The sequence below is a fragment of the Pithys albifrons genome, chromosome 6, assembly GCF_047495875.1.
Source record: "Pithys albifrons albifrons isolate INPA30051 chromosome 6, PitAlb_v1, whole genome shotgun sequence".
NCBI lineage: Eukaryota > Metazoa > Chordata > Aves > Passeriformes > Thamnophilidae > Pithys > Pithys albifrons.
This window is the reverse complement of record NC_092463.1, coordinates 17569780-17587015: the sequence shown is the minus strand read 5'-3', so window position 1 is coordinate 17587015 and position 17236 is coordinate 17569780. Positions and strand designations below refer to the sequence as shown.

The window sequence follows — 17236 nt, the reverse complement described above, 5'->3', positions numbered from 1 at the left end:
CCTGGAGCAGTGAGCTGGTGGTGGTGGTGGGTGACGTGGCTCAGCTTGGCAGGTACCTCCCTTTGGAGGCACAAGTGAGGCTTCAGCCAAGTGTTTGCTGCCGTTTCCATGCTGGGGTGACGGAGGAAGGTTACTGTTGTTCATATCCAGCATTAACTTATGAAACCTCTCAAGTCTGTCAGCCTGTGGTTTTGCTCCAGGCACACTGTGACTTTCAGTGCCGCTTCCACTCCCTGCCCAAGGTTTAGAGTTTAGTGAACTAATCCTCATCTCCCCTGGATGGTAATCTGGTGTGAATGCAGGTGTCAAGTGGTGCCACCCAGCTGAACCCATTAGGAACATCCAGTGAATACAGGTGGCCATTCAGAAGAGCAACCTGGAATTCCAGGAGTCACCTGGCTTGAACCACTGAAAATCACCGTGCACCTCCTGGTCAGTAGGGGAGTTTTTGTGTCATATAAACCAAGCACCACATACAGCTAGGGATGCTCAAGTTTGGCCCATTAGACATCTGGTTCCTACCCCAAAAACTCCAGCATTGTTTTGCTGCAGTCCCCTTGGGCTTGGTGTGCAAATGTGCCCAGACCATGCCCACAAAGCTACAGCCCAGAGATTACAGCCTCCACCCAGGCAGTAGGGTAGCTCAGGTCTTGTGTCATCCAGGCTGGGAGCATTTGGACCCACAGCTCTCACAGCACAAAGGCAGACTATTAGCAGGGTAAGGAGGGGAATTAAGGAGAAAACACTCCCATTTGAAACTAGCTGTCCTGCAAAGATGAAGGCACAGTTCCCCAAGACTGCATGGTATACTGAGTAAGGCCCTTGCAAGCAGCCTAGTGATTGAAGCCAGGCAAGGAGAGTCCCTGACTTGCAGAATACATAGGCTTTTTTCTTTTTTGTAAGTCATTAACTAAGATAAAGCTCAAAAACCTCATGGTTACTGATATCACAATAAAAATCCTGCAAAATATTCAGAAAATATAAATTTTACCAAATGAGGAAAACTGGAAATTTTAGGATCCCCCCCGGCATAACAATGATGCTGGCTCAAACAAAGCCTATTGCAGAACCAGGCTGAACCTGAATGCTGCAGCTCTGGCTATAGTGCCATACCATGTAATTTTTCCTGCCTCTCTTCTTGCAAGCTATTTATACCATGCCTGTTTCATGCAGGCTGCAGCTGCCACTATGCCTGAGCATCTCAGGCCGAGGGAGCTGCTCTCCAGAGAATGCTTTCTTCTAGGAATCAGGACACAAAAGCCATCGGAGCGCATTGTTCGGCATCTCCCAGGGAAATGGGAAATTGAGGACACTGAGCAGGATGGAGGCAGCACTTGTCACTGCCCCACAGTGCCCCTTGCACAGAAAGGAGGCTGAAGCATCAGAACATGAGAAGAGCATCAATACCAGCATAGTTGGGAGCAAAATCGAAAGGAGGCAGAATCTACATCTGCTTTCGAACTGCCTACGATAAAGTTAATACTTCCTTCAAGATGGTGGAACATCCAGCTCTCCTGGAGCTGGACTGGCAGAGCACTCATTAGCTGTCTTTTGAGTGTCCCTGCTGAATTAGTGTGAATAGACTTGAGTTGACACTGAATACTTCTGAAAATTTATTATCTTCTCACATTTGGCTAGAGCCTTTCAGGCATTTAGCTGCTGGGTGGGTAAGTACATTTAGTGCCTCGGTTCCCAGATAGTGTGAGGCTGTTTGGGCAAAGCCATTACTTGCCATGTGTTCCTGTAGCTGTGCCACAGGGTCATCTCAATGCTGTTGGACCTCTGGAGGTTACTACCGTGCAGGATTGTTGTGCACCAGGATTATCACCTTGAGAACACCTGTGGGTGTAGCCAAGGCTTGGCACAGGTCCCTTCTCTTTCAAGGAAGACTCATGGCTGGCCTTGCACTCTAAATGAAGCTAAGGCAGTATCCCTAATATCATAGTATATCACACACAGTGAAAAGCCTATTAGAAATGTCTGCAAAGGCTGGATGCTGACAGAGCTTTCTCACAAGCATGGCCAGACTGCTGGGATGGTCCCTCCATCATGTGCCAGAGCCCTTTGTTAACATTGGCCTAATTTGGGCTTATGGCAAGAGAATGATTCAAAACTGCAACCCACTATATGTAGCACTGAATATTTGGTGGTGAAAATGGCCAAGAATTACAAATTAAGTCCATTTTGAGGCCAGGAAAGGAAATAGTTGTGCAATAGCATCACTTCCTATTCAAATTCTTTACAGAGGGAATCAAGGTCTGAGATAAGAATCACAGGGTGAGGCTGATATGCTCTAAGCTATACTGGACATAACAGTTGTTTTGAGTCTTCCCAATGAGTCTTCCCAGTTGTGATCTATATGATCCATGCCTCCTATCCCCTGGCCCTTATGGAAAAGCTGGGAGCTACGGGTCTAGGCTACTGTTAGACACCCATTTATGAATTCTCATGGTGCATTCGTAAGCCGCAGTGAGCAAAGTCCACATTATTTCTGAACAAGAAATATGCACATAAGCATGTAGTATATTTTTATCTTACAGATTATCAGTATCACAGTTGTAATGAATGCATTTTAACTTCCCTGAGCATCTCTATTATCACTCAGTCTCTATTTTTCAAACTGTAATGTAACAAGAGCTATCATTAGCATAATACCTCAGGCTACTACTCACAGCAAAGGCATCTCAGCTGGGAACAGAAACCTACCATGCTCTTTCCTATTGTTTCTTAGTGCAAGTGTGATGCTCTGTGGCCAGTATGGGAAAACTACCTGTGGGTGAGACCCAGCTGGGAAATGCCTCACCAATGAACTTGTGTTCCACCACCCTACTTCAGCCTTTTATTTGATGAAAACAGTGAGGAAAAAACAGTGCAGGTTCTCAATAGGCATAGTCCAACCTACCTAACTGCTGTCTATTTCTGAAAGCCTCCCCACTTCTACTCCCTCCTCTGCAGTGAAAAAACAACACCAAAAGTAAAGGCCATGATCACGGTGAGCTGGTCTGACTCGTCCTGCAGTCTCACACTCACTGGATGTAACAGGAGCAAAGCAAACGCAGGGAGATGGACCCCAGTTCAACAGCAGCTGCCATTGTTTTGGGTGAGGCACACAACCAGGTTGTAGTTGTGCCATAACCTGGCATCTGATACATGTCTTGATTAACCCTTTCTGTTGCTGAAGCTCAGCCTTGCAGTACATGAAACCTCTAACCCCAAACTGAAGATGAAGAACATACCAGAGTTCTCTGACAGCACAAGATGGACACTGTCAAAGGTTTGTTTGCATCTGCTGGTGGTCTGTCTTGAGTGCTTTTCATAAGCCAGAAGAACTCATGCCTGCTCCTGCTTTCTTTATTTTTAATCTCTCAGATGCCAAAGCTGGCTGACTCAGCACACAGTGTGAAGCAATTGCTCCCCAACAACTGTGTTGTGATTTACTGCTTCATGTGGTGCTGCCACCCCATGCAGCTCCTGCGTGGCAGGGAAGGGGCAGTGGGCAGGAGCACCTGTCCTGGAAAGCTTCATACAGGCTGTCCAACAGCAGGGGCAACCACCACATAAGCAGGAGAATGGGATCATCCCTGCTTGCTCCTGAGGCACATGTGTGGGAAGAAGGGATTTTAGCATCAGAGTGTGTAGATCCTGTGTCAGTGAAGGCAGTTGCTCGGTGCTTTGTCCACAGGACATGCCCTGAATGTTGCAGGGTTCTTGTGCCAGCACCCAGGAGTCACTTAGTTACCCGCGAATGCTTGCAAGAAAAGAAAAAGCTCTTTTTGAAGGGACACCTTAAAAGATCATTTTTCAGTCAAAAGATTGCTGTTTTACTTCAGATAAAGAGCTATTTCTGCAAGGCGGTCAAAAGGAAAGCAACTTGTCATGTTTTATGGCCTCTATTGCCCCCTCCAGTCCTACATTAGTAGTTGGTGCTGTTTTGAAAATAGCAGCCCTAGGAAAACCTGCACTAATAATAACAATGTCTCAGGCTCACCATTTGATATACATCTGAAATGTATTGCAAGAGAAAATTGGGGCCAGAATTTCCTTTTCTGGTGCAACCAACTTTCTGTCAAAAAAGCAAAGCCTGTTTATAAGAGCAGTCAGCTTTAGAGGAGCCGGAGTGAACTCACACAGGAACTTCCTCTCGGAACTTCCTACTCTAAGTATAAAATGTGACCTGTGACCTGGCTTTCTGTAACCTGTGAGCACATGCAGGCATGTACAAAAAACATTGGACTTAGAAATTGGTAAGCAAGTCCATTTTTCTCTTTGGTGGCAAGGCCAGGGGCACACAGGCTGATCAGATGTTTGTTCTTTAGCTCTGCCCATTGTAGGGACCCTCAGCTTTACATCCTTGCAGAGGAAGGGCACTCAGCCATAGAAACAAACAGAAAAGCACCAAACCTGCACATTTTAAAAGATGTGTCTCAGTTGTAATAACCAACAAATACTATCATTACCTTATTTGTCTATTGATTAATTTTTCAAGTCAGATAGACACGGCACCTCCAGTAATTTCATACTGAAGAGCATCACTTCCTTGGAGACGCAATTCTAGAGGCAGAGACAGAGCCAAGAGCTATTAATGCTATTTCCAGTGTGGGCAGGGGGATCAGGCTGTAGAGGTTTATATCTGGAAGAAGCAGACAGAGGTACTCTCTCCTACAGAGATGCCTGCCTCACCTAAGGACACAAAGGAAAAGAACTCAGTATGGCAATGACACAGTTCATTGACCCTTTAGAGTCCAAAACAGGTTTTTACATTCAGTTCCTCCAAGGAAGTTTTCTAAGTGAAGGCATATTTAGAAAGGCAAAAGCAGTCTCCCTCTTCCCTTCAGGAGCTCTGCTGTGTGCTCCTGCCGAGCTTTACGGGCTGCATCCCAAAGCTCACATCTGTCAGCTGCTGTCCTCTGGACATGTCCAGGCAGAAGTGACAGCGTGGTGGTGTCCAGTGCTTGTCCGCCCCACAGCCAGGTACGGAACAGGAGCTGCACAGAAGTGGTTACATCTTTTAAAGGCATTTAGACATTAATAGGTACAGCTTTCTCTCTTTGAAATAATAATTGGGAAGCCTAGACACCTGGGGTACAGAGGAGCTTTAAACTGGGAAGCAGAAAGGCCAAGTGGCCAAGGTGGGGGCAAACCAGCATATCAGGACCATGCATCCCTGCAGTGGGGAAGAACAAAGTCTGACCAACACTCGTCCCATGTACATTCCTCTTTCCAAATAAAAAAAAGCTTGTGGATGCATTTCTTTCTGATTTTTTTGTTTATTTTCTTTGTCCCATTTCTTTGAGCCCACTTGCTGGCTTTGCAAGTCTGATAGACTCCCAGCAAATTTCACATTTATGTCACATTGATTGTCATCCCATGTAATGGCAGCCACACAGGACAAAAGCTGAATACTCTGTCTTCCCTTTTGCCCATGAGTAGGATCCTTACCAGCTAGTTTTTGCAATAATAGAGATGCATGTGGAAGTGCCACACGTTTCAGCACAGCCCCCCAGCGGGACCAGAAAAGGTAGTTTGGAAGTGATGAGGTTAAACAGATGAAGTGCTGGAGAAGTATACTTACTGAAAGCAAATTTTAGCATGTAAGTTTTTTAACTTGATGCTAAAGGAGAGAAAGGATGATTGCCAGATTGACAGTTAAGAAAAATATCATTATAGCTGACAACTGAACAAACAAAGAATTAGCAAGGTAAATCTGGAACTCTGATATATCCAGGCTTATGCTATCATTCCAGAATAGAACAGTCTACTAAGGAAAAAACAGATTTTCAAGGAAAATTAAAGCAATTTCAAAAAGAGCCTTTGATGTTTAAAATGCATATAATTAATGACAAAAGTTTTCAAAGATACAGTTGGATTAGTTCTGCTTGGATTGGTTCTCTTGTTCCTGTGATTTTCTATCAATCATGAAAGCAAAGGAAGAAATTAAATAATTTATAGAGTAAAAATGGTTATCTGTACCGAAATTAGAGATGGACTTTTACCAATTACATGAATGATAAGTTTTCTCATTGCAGGCACTGTGGAGCCAGACCTTTTATCAAGCCCAACAGACATTGCTGCCACACTTTGGCACGTGTTTAGTACACCAAATGTTAATTGTTTTGAGTAGCACAAGCCCATTGCAGAGTACGGAATTCTCCTCTGCAACCTGCTATTCCAGTCTTATGGAGAAGAGGGAAGTGCTTCTAATCTCTGCTGAAAGGCTGGAGACCTCAGGCTTGTGCAACTTGTCACTATAGGGATACAGTTAAGAGTGCTTGACAATGCAATTTAATACCTATTTTAAACTGGTGTGAGTAGGGGCTGCCGTGTGGAAGGGAAGTTGTCTTCTCTTCTGCATGTTAGTGTTACTACTGATGCATCAAATTAGGCCGAAGAACTACCTGAAGCCTTTACAAGGCCCCTACCCAAAGCTTACTAAAACTCTGGGGGGGCGAGGGAGCAAGAGGTTGGTATAGTTTTGACGCAGGATCAGCCCCTGATTTCTCTCACCATTCATCTGAACAGCTCTTACTCCTGACACAGCCTAGGGGAGCAAAGACACACACAGAGTGTGTATCCCCATTGAGATTTTGCCAGCCATTAAGTCCAGGAGCAACCCTCATGTGGATGACACTGACCCACTGGCACCAAGGGAACACTTCCCTGGGACTGGCTGTGCACAGGGGCGTTGCTTCCTCTGCTCCTGTGACTGAGAAACCACGGTGGTCTGAGAACAGATTGCAATAGGCAGATCTTTCTATTTAGCAACTAAAACAGATATAAAAACCTTCTTGGCATTATCACTAAATTAAAAAAAAAAAAAAGAAAAAAATACAGCTGTAAAACCTAGCTCCTTGTTTTTTTAACTGGAAAACCATGTTTAAAGAAGCATTGCTGTTTAATTCATATGCCGCAAGGATTTCCACTTCTGCCTGAAAATTTCTGAATGTACGGTCTTAAAGGGATAATTCATTTTTGAAAATAGGTAGCTGAGGCTATTCCCCAGAGGCAGAAGCTTGTGGATTTACAGTGAAACTGATTCCAGTGCAAGAAAAAGGAAACAGATATTCAGGTTCACTTGATATGCACAACAGCAGTGACAACTTCTCCACTAATAAAAGACATGACACAATTAGATTGCTAACCTTTCCACTCCAGGAGTTTATCAAGAGGTCAGGACTTGAAACAAAATGAGAGGAATCAGAGCTAAAGTCTATTAGAGAATTCTCCCATTCTTCACTTTTTTCTGAAGCTCTTTAGAGAATGATCACCCACCTCAGGTGCAAGCTGCCTTGTTAGAAAAGCTTTGTTATTATAATAAAAGGGGAGTGAATAGGGTGAAAGGTATTACAAATGTAAGTAACTGAAGTGGGCTTGGAGAAAGGCTCATGAGGACTGAATTAAATAAATAGAGGTTTTGCACTATCTTCTGGTATCATGTAGTTGGTGCTAAAAGACAGCAGGGCCAGAGCGCAAATTACGAGTTGGGACTAGAAAAGCGAGAACAGTTGGCAGATAGAAAAGAGAAAAAGAAAGCCAAGGACAGTAGGAAGAAAACTTGCCAAACAGGGACTTGAAAAGGAGAAACAAAATCAGTGTTCTTCACAGTGAGCAAGATGACACAATTTCTACTGCCTTTTAAATAGATTTGAAAACATTACCTATTACAGAGCTTGATCCATTTTACAGAGAACATATGGTCCAAGCACTGAGCAGATACAATTTGAAAGTAGCCTCAGCCTAACAGGCACATGAAATGCCAAGGGGAAAAACAGAAGAACTGCTTCAGGTTTAAGTCTTCTGCCATTTGAAGATGCTCACTGGAGCACATGGAGTCTGTGTCCCAGTGAGGATCCTTCATATATTTGAGGTGAGTAAGCTCTCTGGTCAGGGGCAAAGAAAAACATTTGCTGTTACTTCCCTGAATCATCTGCTGTCTTGTGCTAAGCATTTCAAAACTGCTGCTTGTGACAAATCAGGCAAATACCAAGGAGCACCCAGTCTAATGGGGAACCTGGAACGCTTCCCAGGCTCCAAGCATGCCCAATGCTGCAAATGAGCAGACACCAGAACACCCTGAATATTCACTGCAACAGTGACTCTTAGCCACACATCCCAGCAAGTACTTGTCTACTGAACCAGCCAACTTTCCCTTCAAGGGATACAAAATGCTGGAGATATTGAGAAAGAACTATGAAGACAGTAAAGAAAACCTTAGAGAAAGGGTAATCTGGCTTCATGGAGGGTTGGAGTGGAGGGAATGAAAACGGAGTAGTGAAGATTTAAGGAAACCTGAAATCCATAACCATGCCATTGGCAAAGACTACAGCAACTTCTTTTCTCTACACTGGTCTCAAACACTTAATTTTCGTCTTCATCTTCAATGATACATCACAACATAATAATATGTTCACAAGCCATCTATTTCCCCCTGATTCTTGGTCAGGACACAGCAAAGGTTCCATTTAAAAATCATTTTATTATTAACATAATCTTCCCATTCAGCCAAGTGTGGGTCATGTATAAGGAATGTCGGTAAATATTCCATTTGAGGCTTCTTTTTACATATTTCCATTGATAAATAAACTCTGAATTCACATAAAAAAGTTAAACTTAAATAACTAATATATTTTTTTTGTAACAGGCATACATTGGTAAAATATAAATATTCTTGTACTCAGCCTTTGCTCTAGATAACAGTTAGCCACACATCACAGTTATTAACAACTAAAAATAAGAACTCAACTGATTTTCTGGCCTGGACTAAAATAGAGATGGAAACAGAAAATTCACATTTTGACTTTGGGCCAAAAGAGGTTGAGAGGCAGGAAGAGAACAGTTTTATTAACAGCCTTGTTAAAAATAGTCTGCTCTGCCACTGAATTTTAACTTATTCTACAATTGGTAGTTGATTCCATTATAATTTTATGTAACACTCAAGTATCACTAACAAAATATGGCACATCATCCATGAACAATATAATGATGTTTGGAAACTACCAGGGCAAAAATGCAGGCGATATGAGTGATTTGGTTCTGGCTCACCATTCCAACCTCTCAGACCAACAGCAACAGGTTGTGTCACCTCACTGTTTTCGCCACTTTCCTGCCAAAGACTGGAGTTTGTTACCTGTAGTTCTAAATTTCTCAAACTAACCAGTTACCAGGCAGTCTGATACACTGGGATTCCTCACCCAAAAGTCAGACCAAAAATCGGTTGATGAAGATGCCCTCTCAAAGGACCCTGGGAATGATGGTAAAAGGGACCACGGGACTGCTGGCTTCGAGCTCCAATGCCGTCAGGAAGCATTCAGTCGCAGCATCATCATTGCCTTGAGCCTGCAGCACCTCTCCCAGGCTGTTCCAGACCTCATGGGCTGTAGAGTTCACCTGGACAGCATCTCTGAGAATCTTCTCCGCCAAGCTGTAGCGCCCGAGCTGGTGAAGGATCAGAGCCTGTAAAAAACCAGAGGGCAAATAGTTGAGATTGGCCAGTAGGGCTTCCATGAAGGAAAAATGACTTGTCACAACAGCGATATAAGAGTAGGCAGCTCTTGGGCTCAAAGTGTTAGAGACTATATAATTTTTTTTTATTAAAGAAAACAGATGACCTGACACAGGAGTACAGCAAGCTGCTCCACACAACAAGGAGTGAAGTGGCTTTGGACAGGAAACAAAACTGTGTAACAAAAACTCCACCCAACAACCAAAAATCGTATGTACGTTTGCTTTCCCAGCAAACTCCTGCTGCCTAAAGTCCTACTAAGGTGTATGCTCTGAAGTGTTCATATCCTACCTGTGCATCTCAGCACCCAGTTTGTGGCTTATGAGACCTGAAACCACACACACAGCACCATGGCCTCTTGCAGGGGACAGAACAGGACCAAGTTCAGCCCAATGAGCAACAGCCATGGTACTTGGAATGCACATGGTACCTGTGAAACGGGAAGTATTCTGGCACTAATACTGCACCAGTAATGTACAAAGCACCAGCAGGGATCTAACTTCCCCAGGAGCCTCCTTGCCACATATTCTTCATCTTCCTCTGTGAGATGGGATCCAACTCAACACCACACTATCCACAGCACATCCAAACCCACTAGGACATGGGCTGAATGAGGGAGTGAAAATCTCCATCCATCACATTCACCTATGTTACTATGCCAGGAAACTAGTGGAATGACCCAATAAAACAGCTTTACTCTGGGATGATAATAATCCTAAAGATACTATGCATTTTTACATTGTGATTCTGTCTTGCAAAATGCATATGGACCACAAATCTTTGTTTCCCAGAGAAGCATCCTGATTATGTGCTTACAGAGTCCTTGTGACTTCTCCCCTCCCAACCCCCCACTCCCTGGACCACAATTTCTTTTATATCTCTCTGTACATCTGTCCCTCCAATCCTTATTAACCTGAGTACCAATGATTAGAAGGTACTGACATTCTATGCAGCCCCTGAATAATCCACCATACATTTCTGGAATTGTGCCCACCAGGCTGACTTTCAGCATAGCAAGACTGCTAACTCCATCCTACAGAACATCTGAGCAGGCCATGCTCTGAAGAACAATATAAAAGTGCTGTATGGTATTGGTAAGTAAATAAATAAATGCAATGCAGGCTAATTTCTATCAGCTTGGCAGATGTTCTCACATAAAGGTGTGAGAAGGATTTTCTAGTTTCAATTTTTTTTTGAGCTCTCAATTGAGTCAGCATTTCCAGAGTAAGTGAACAGTCCAAAAATCAGATAACTCTCAGGGTCAGTGTTTTTTTCCCTGCAGTGAAGTGACTGGCAGTGACTGGCAGGTGTCAGATGCGAAACTACAAAAAATGAAGCAGGAAGATGGAATATATAAAGTTGCTGTGGCTGCAATATGCCTAACCTTAATAAAATTTAAGTGTTCTTACTTTTCAGACAAGGTTCTCTATTTTCAAATATCTTACTTTTGGGGGGGCACAGATATATTTTATACTACTTAAACATGTGAGATCTTTGAATATTGGTAATAATTTTTTTCTTAAATATGCCAGACTAGTTTCCCTGCTTGCTAAGGTTACAAGCTGCTCTTTTCAAGACCAAAGAAACCAATCAAATTTTACAGACATGAGCCTGTTCACAGGAAGAGACACATGTTACACATCTACCCTATTCTGTATGGCAAAAAGCACAGCTGAGAATTTCCAGGTGATAGAACTAGGGCAAATACTAGCTGTTTGCCTGCTGTTACACTTTTCTAAGAATACAATCATTAGTGTTGAAATTAGCCATTTAGCATTAATGAATGAACCACTCCTGCACGGGCAATCAGGTTGCATCCTGTACCCTCACGTTTTGAGGGCACAGCTTTCTCAAGGGAGTGTCTCCCAGAAGTCAGTCTTTCTCTGGTGCCTCAGGTTGGGACAGTACGAAGATTCCTGCCTCAGGTAGCAGTCCTGGGACAATAAGCTTTGCTTCCAAAAACCAATAGAGAGAAAATCAGACTTGCTTCATTGCAGAGCATCAAAAGGACAGTGACATTAGGTCGCAGTAGCTGCGGGCTGAGCTCTAACAAGCGATCTAGAGAAAGAACACAAAATACTCTCTGATTCATTAACTCTCTCTCAGAATGATGGCCAGATGTCATACAGTGTAAGTGTCCGGCTTGTAAATCCCCTTCCTGGATGACTTCATTAGAATTCTGAGGCACAGAACATTTCAGATTGTTCACAGTCCTTGCCTGATTTTGCTCTATTAAGCATTACACTCCAGACCACAGGCAGAAGGAGCAGGCATGTCTATCATGCAGCAACATCCTTTAGCTAACTCACACCACCATCCATCCAAGAAAACTGACTTTCAGTTTACCAGCTGTCAGCACATGCTTGCTTTAGGTGCTAAACCCTTCTGGAAAAAAACAAACCACTAAAACCAACAACAAACACTCAACTAACCCTCCTCACTACCCCCAACGAAACTCCTCTAAGACTTTGCAGAAATCAATACAAATTACCCTAATCCTTCACTGTGTATTTTCAGCTCCTTTTCAACAGGAAGCAAAACCTCAAAGCTACCAGTTCTGCCCTTTACTTATTTAGCAGCAGATGTACAGACAACATTTATCTGCAGAGTAATGTTAGGTCTGTTGTTCTATGGTTGGAGATGGGCTTGAACAACACATGAGGCATCACAGAGATACCTAAGTGACATATGACTCACATCTTCAGCCTTGGCATGTTAGTTTAAAACTTCAGTAGAATGCCTTATCCCTATATCCTCTTCATAAACAGACATAATCTTCGAAAAAAATTAAATATGATAGGGATTTTGGAACTTGTATCAAGCAGGAAAAGTGTTATACAGTAAATAATAAGAAATGTAAACGTAAGACACATCCATTTTACAAAAGATGATAAACACAGTAAGTTCCTAAGGTCTTACAGAAATCTGAGGCAATCTATTTGTTCATTGTACATTTCAGAATGCTGCAGTACTTGACAGAGGTTTTTAAGACAACTGTTGGCATCCTGCTGGGTGAAAGCAGGATCTTTCCTGCTATTTCATCTTTTTCACATGGAAGAACAATCAATTTATGACATTTGCTTCTAACACAGTTATAAAAGCCCCTAATGTGTGTGGGCTTCTTCATTTTGCGGCTCAGTACAAATGTTGCTTATGACTTTACCCTATGTTTGGTTTTGGGGTTCTTTTGGGGTTGTTTTTGTTTTGGGGTTTTGTTTGTTTGTTTTCATTTTATTTTTTTGTGAAATCACGGATCTCTGAGTGTGTTAAGGTTTCCACTTTCTCTCTGTCTTTATGTTGTAAACTCTCTAAGTGAATCTTATTTTTCTTTTAGTCAGTTCTACATTGTAGAGGTTGATTTCGTAACTCGAAAAAACTCCAAGAGAAAACTCTAATCAGAAATGGCACAGGCAAAAAGTGAAGGGAATCTCTGAAGAAACGAAGAGACTTTTTTGTGCCATCATCACAAGAAGTGAAAGCAGTGCTTCATGTCTCCAATCCACTGATATTTATACCAGTCACTTTGAATAATCAGCAATACTCAAAGATTTGTGGAGTTCAGATGCTCTCTGCCCAAGGAAAGGTCAACAGCCCTTTACAATGTCCAGGCCACAATCAGGGATTGCAGCTGGGACTAACAAGGACTTTGTAATTCCAAGAGCCTCCAGAAGCTCCTGGAAGGGGCTTTCTAAAAGAGAATCAACTGTGTGCTGCCTGTGACAGGGAGGTCCTGTAGTCACTACAAGGTTCTACACAAATTTCACACCCCAACAGGATAAAACCCTTTAGGAATTAATTGAAATGGGGGGGGAAAGCACTTCCAACTTCTGCCACTGGTTATTTGCAAGATCTTGCAAAGTATTTCCTCACCCATTTTGGAGTCACAAAGTCTCCTTTTTGCTGGCCAATGTCTTTCCTCCCTGTCATACCCTTTACACTTAATTTAACATTGCCCCACATAACAAAAGTGCTATTCTTTGCTTATTTCATCCAAGCATCTGTCCAAGGACTGTTTTTACAACTCTCAAACAGGGCCCAATCCTGACTGAAGGCCCTTGACACTGTTGGCAAAACAGGAGTAATTTGTTATTTATTACTCAATATCTCCTAGACACCCACACAGATACAGCACAGAAAAACAGCTACTGAATCTGAATAGACAGAAATATCTTCATGTATCATCCAAAATATTTGGCTGAATAACCTTCCTTTCTAGTCATCTTACTTGTGTTAAGGAACGGGGATTATGTATTCTGTATTTTGGATACTGTCTTGGGACTAATCATGTTTTGTGTTTTAATTAATGACACATCACAGGAATAATGAGAGTGATGATACAATTAGATAAGCAAAAGCTAAGAGGATACAATACAGAAAGCAACAGGCTGATCACGAGAACTCAATAACAGGAATATGGCAAGAGTCAGTAAAACAAAGGGGAAAAAATAACACAACAGTAACACAAGTTCTGCAGCACGGTGGAAACCTGTCAATCAGCCTGGGAGATGAACCTGGTTTTATCAGTGTAAAAAACGTGTGAAAACTTGAGTGACATCAGGAAAGGTTTCTAGGAGAAAGAGAACAAGACCTCAGCAGCTGTTCAACACACGGCCTCCTCTGGTATCTTGTGCTGTCTCCTCTATTTAACAAAGGTAATTCAGACTGGAATAGACACAGAAAATGACTACTGAAATTATCAGTAAAAATCTGAATTTACAAGAGGAGACTAACAGAGTTGGTTTGATGAATGTAGCAAATCAAAACCTGCAAGGAGATGAAAGTACTTGCTATAAAACCGGCAGAAAGAACAGAACAGAGAACGACTTTTTAGAGAATAAAGTTGTCACAAGAAAACACATGTGTATAAATTTGCTGTAAGTTTACAAAAATAAAAAGGTAAAACATTCCTGGCAATTGGAGCATAGAGATTTTGGAACAGCATTCTCCTTGCAGTATTAGGGTGCAAACTAGTGTTAAGACAGTCCTACAGGAAGAGCTTTCATGCCCTGAAGGTTATGAGGAGGAGACTTGACTGGAGGGCCCAGGGAGCTTCCACCTCTCCTGTTCTGGTATCAGGGTCTCCCTCTGCTGCACTGTGAGGAAGCAGAGTGATAATATTTTCATGTCTATATAATATTACTACTTGATGCTTTTGTTGTAAGAACAACTTTCTCCTTATTCTTTATTCTTCTCTTTATTGGGTAACACTGAAGAAGCAGGTGCAGAGAAATGTCCAACTAATGAATGCAAAGCTTAAGAAAGAAGAAAACTAGTATGACAAAATTATTTGACTCTGAGATCTTCAAAGCCATGAGGCTTTTTTTCAAAAACAATTGCAGACCCTGTAGCATAGTTACAATCTTTTGGGAATGGAAAGATGCATAATGGAAATTACACCTGCATGCAAGAGGTTTAATCAGCATGCAGTTCAACAGGATCTAAATCTTTACTCCACCCGGTTAACTTTCAGTTTGTCATTAATATCTATCTATATGCTAGATAAAGAAGATATCTTTAAAATTTAACCTCTGGTGATGGCACAATAAAAGAAATCATTACAATTTTTCAATAAGCCAGAATTATACTTTGTTGTATACTGGACCTGTCAAAGTTATATTTTGGCATAGTTATTTTTCCCTTGCAGTTCAACATACTAAGGTATTTTTCATTAGCTAAATGTAAGCATTTTTAAAAGGAAAACATTCAAATCAATTTGAATTTCCAAATGGAGCATTACATTCTCCAAGTCTTCAGTTTGCAAAAGCATTATTATTACTTATTAATATATCACTCAGAATCTGAACAACGTAATACAATAAGCAAATGCATAAAGTCATAATTGCTTAAATAAGCATGTAGTGTAGTTTTCACTGCAAAGGTATCTTTTTTTGTCAAACAGGCTTTCTCTCTTTGCAAATTAACCTCTCATAATGGTTAACCAAACAGTCAATGGAAAACGCACACCTAGAAAAATAAACACCAGAGAGAAATGGAAAAATACTTAAATAACTAATTTCTGATATTGAAAACATGATTAAAACTAATCATTTAGAGCAGTTTGGTAAGGTCAATTTTTATTTGCTTTTAGGCAAATGATAAGGTAACATTCAAATTTTTTCCATGGAACTAACTTTAAAACAATTAGTCATAATTATCACCCATCCTATGCCTCATCAAACCAGAGCTTTATGATAAAGTGATAAACTATACTTGAAATAACTGGAAAAAAGTAAAAAGGTAACACTACAAAGATCACTGTGGTTTCCTCAATGTAACTAAAAATTTTGTCTCAAGAGAGTTGAAGGTTTTCTTAAGGTCTGATGACTTCTCTGCCCTGTCTGAAAATAAACCGTTCTGAGTTTTGACAGAAGGACCACACCAGATTTTTACCTTTAGTCATTTGGTATCAAGAACAATTTCATTTTCTCTGAGGAAAATATAGACCAGAGGTAGCAAATGTCCTCAAAGCAACAAAATTCATTTAAATTAATTTTAAAGTTCGGGGACAGGGACGACTTTGCCACAAGTCCATTTGCACTTTTGCCCTTTTCAGGGAGGATGTTGAAGTGTCAGCGCTAAACTCTCTCTGCAGAGAAAGAAACTGGTAACTGGGAGAAATGGACAGTATGAGAACAGGAAACGTTGCTGACTTTACCTGCAAAAAAGTGCCAGATTCTCACCATGTTTAAGAATTGCAGCCTGCTGACCTACAGAAGCCCCAGCTATGGAAATTTTAGTTCTACCAGATATGATGTTTATATTAATTCATTCTTAGTAGGTCTGTTACACGACTCGTTTGCCAAAAAACTTCTAAATTTGTATGATACAGACCTTATTTAGCTAAAAAAACAGCCCTTAGAGATAAAAGTTTCCCTTGCTGAAACAACAGCTTTAAGAAAACATTACAAGCATATGAAAATAAAAAAAGAGCCTGATTTTGCTTTTAATGATTAGAGCAGGGAGACAGAAGAACAGAGAGGGAATACTACTTGCCTGTTTGCTGATGACCTGCTGAAGCCCAGCAGCTGCAAATGTGTAAGCAGGTACAGAGGTACTCAGGTGAGCAAAATAATGATTAAGTCCTACAAAGGACATAAAGAACTCACTGCATCCAACTTCCCAGGAATTTTCCCAGTTCACTATCTTATTGTTTTTAAACAAGTCCCAGCCTAAGAGAGAATCAACTTTCCATGGTGGTATTCACACAGAAATGTTAGTAACATCCCCATCTAATCCATAAAACTTCAGTCAGGGATTACGACCATAAACAGTTATAAAACCCAGTGTGCAATGCATGCAAATCCATATGCACTGTAATTTTAGTATCACAAAACTGCCCCTTGTTACACGCTGCTTTTTCAGCCTGTTTTGCAAGTGTTAAGGTGGCTGCTATTTTTAAACAAATCTATCAAAGTTTACCAGAGACTTGAGAGTGTTATGCTAAAATAATGAAACAGAAGTGTTAGTGAGGAAAAATGAGAAGAATTTGTCATGATACATGGAAAAATAAGTAAAATTCTGCAGCTGATATTTTCCAAACTCTGTGATAAAAATATATATTTTAAATGTATTCTATAAAATATTTTACACTTACAGAGTGAAATAGCACATTATTTATATACTATGCTCTCTTATTTTCCTTTTAGCTGACTAATTTGTGCTGAAACATGTCCATCTAATGGAAGTATGACTTTGCATAAGAAATCATTTACATGCTCCTTTTGAAGGCATATACAT

The 17236-nt window shown here is 41.2% G+C and overlaps 1 protein-coding gene across 2 annotated transcripts in view; it reads right to left on the bottom strand.

Annotated features, from left to right (window-relative positions):
- Positions 1–8453: 8453 nt before the first annotated feature.
- TTC7B (tetratricopeptide repeat domain 7B) overlaps positions 8454–17236 on the bottom strand; it is a 121454-nt gene continuing 112671 nt past the window's right edge. For both annotated transcript variants that reach the window (XM_071557676.1, XM_071557677.1), the window contains one exon: positions 8454–9450. In XM_071557676.1, the coding sequence (XP_071413777.1) occupies positions 9229–9450 (222 nt within the window). In that variant the 3' untranslated portion in view covers positions 8454–9228. The remainder of the gene's footprint in view (positions 9451–17236) is intronic.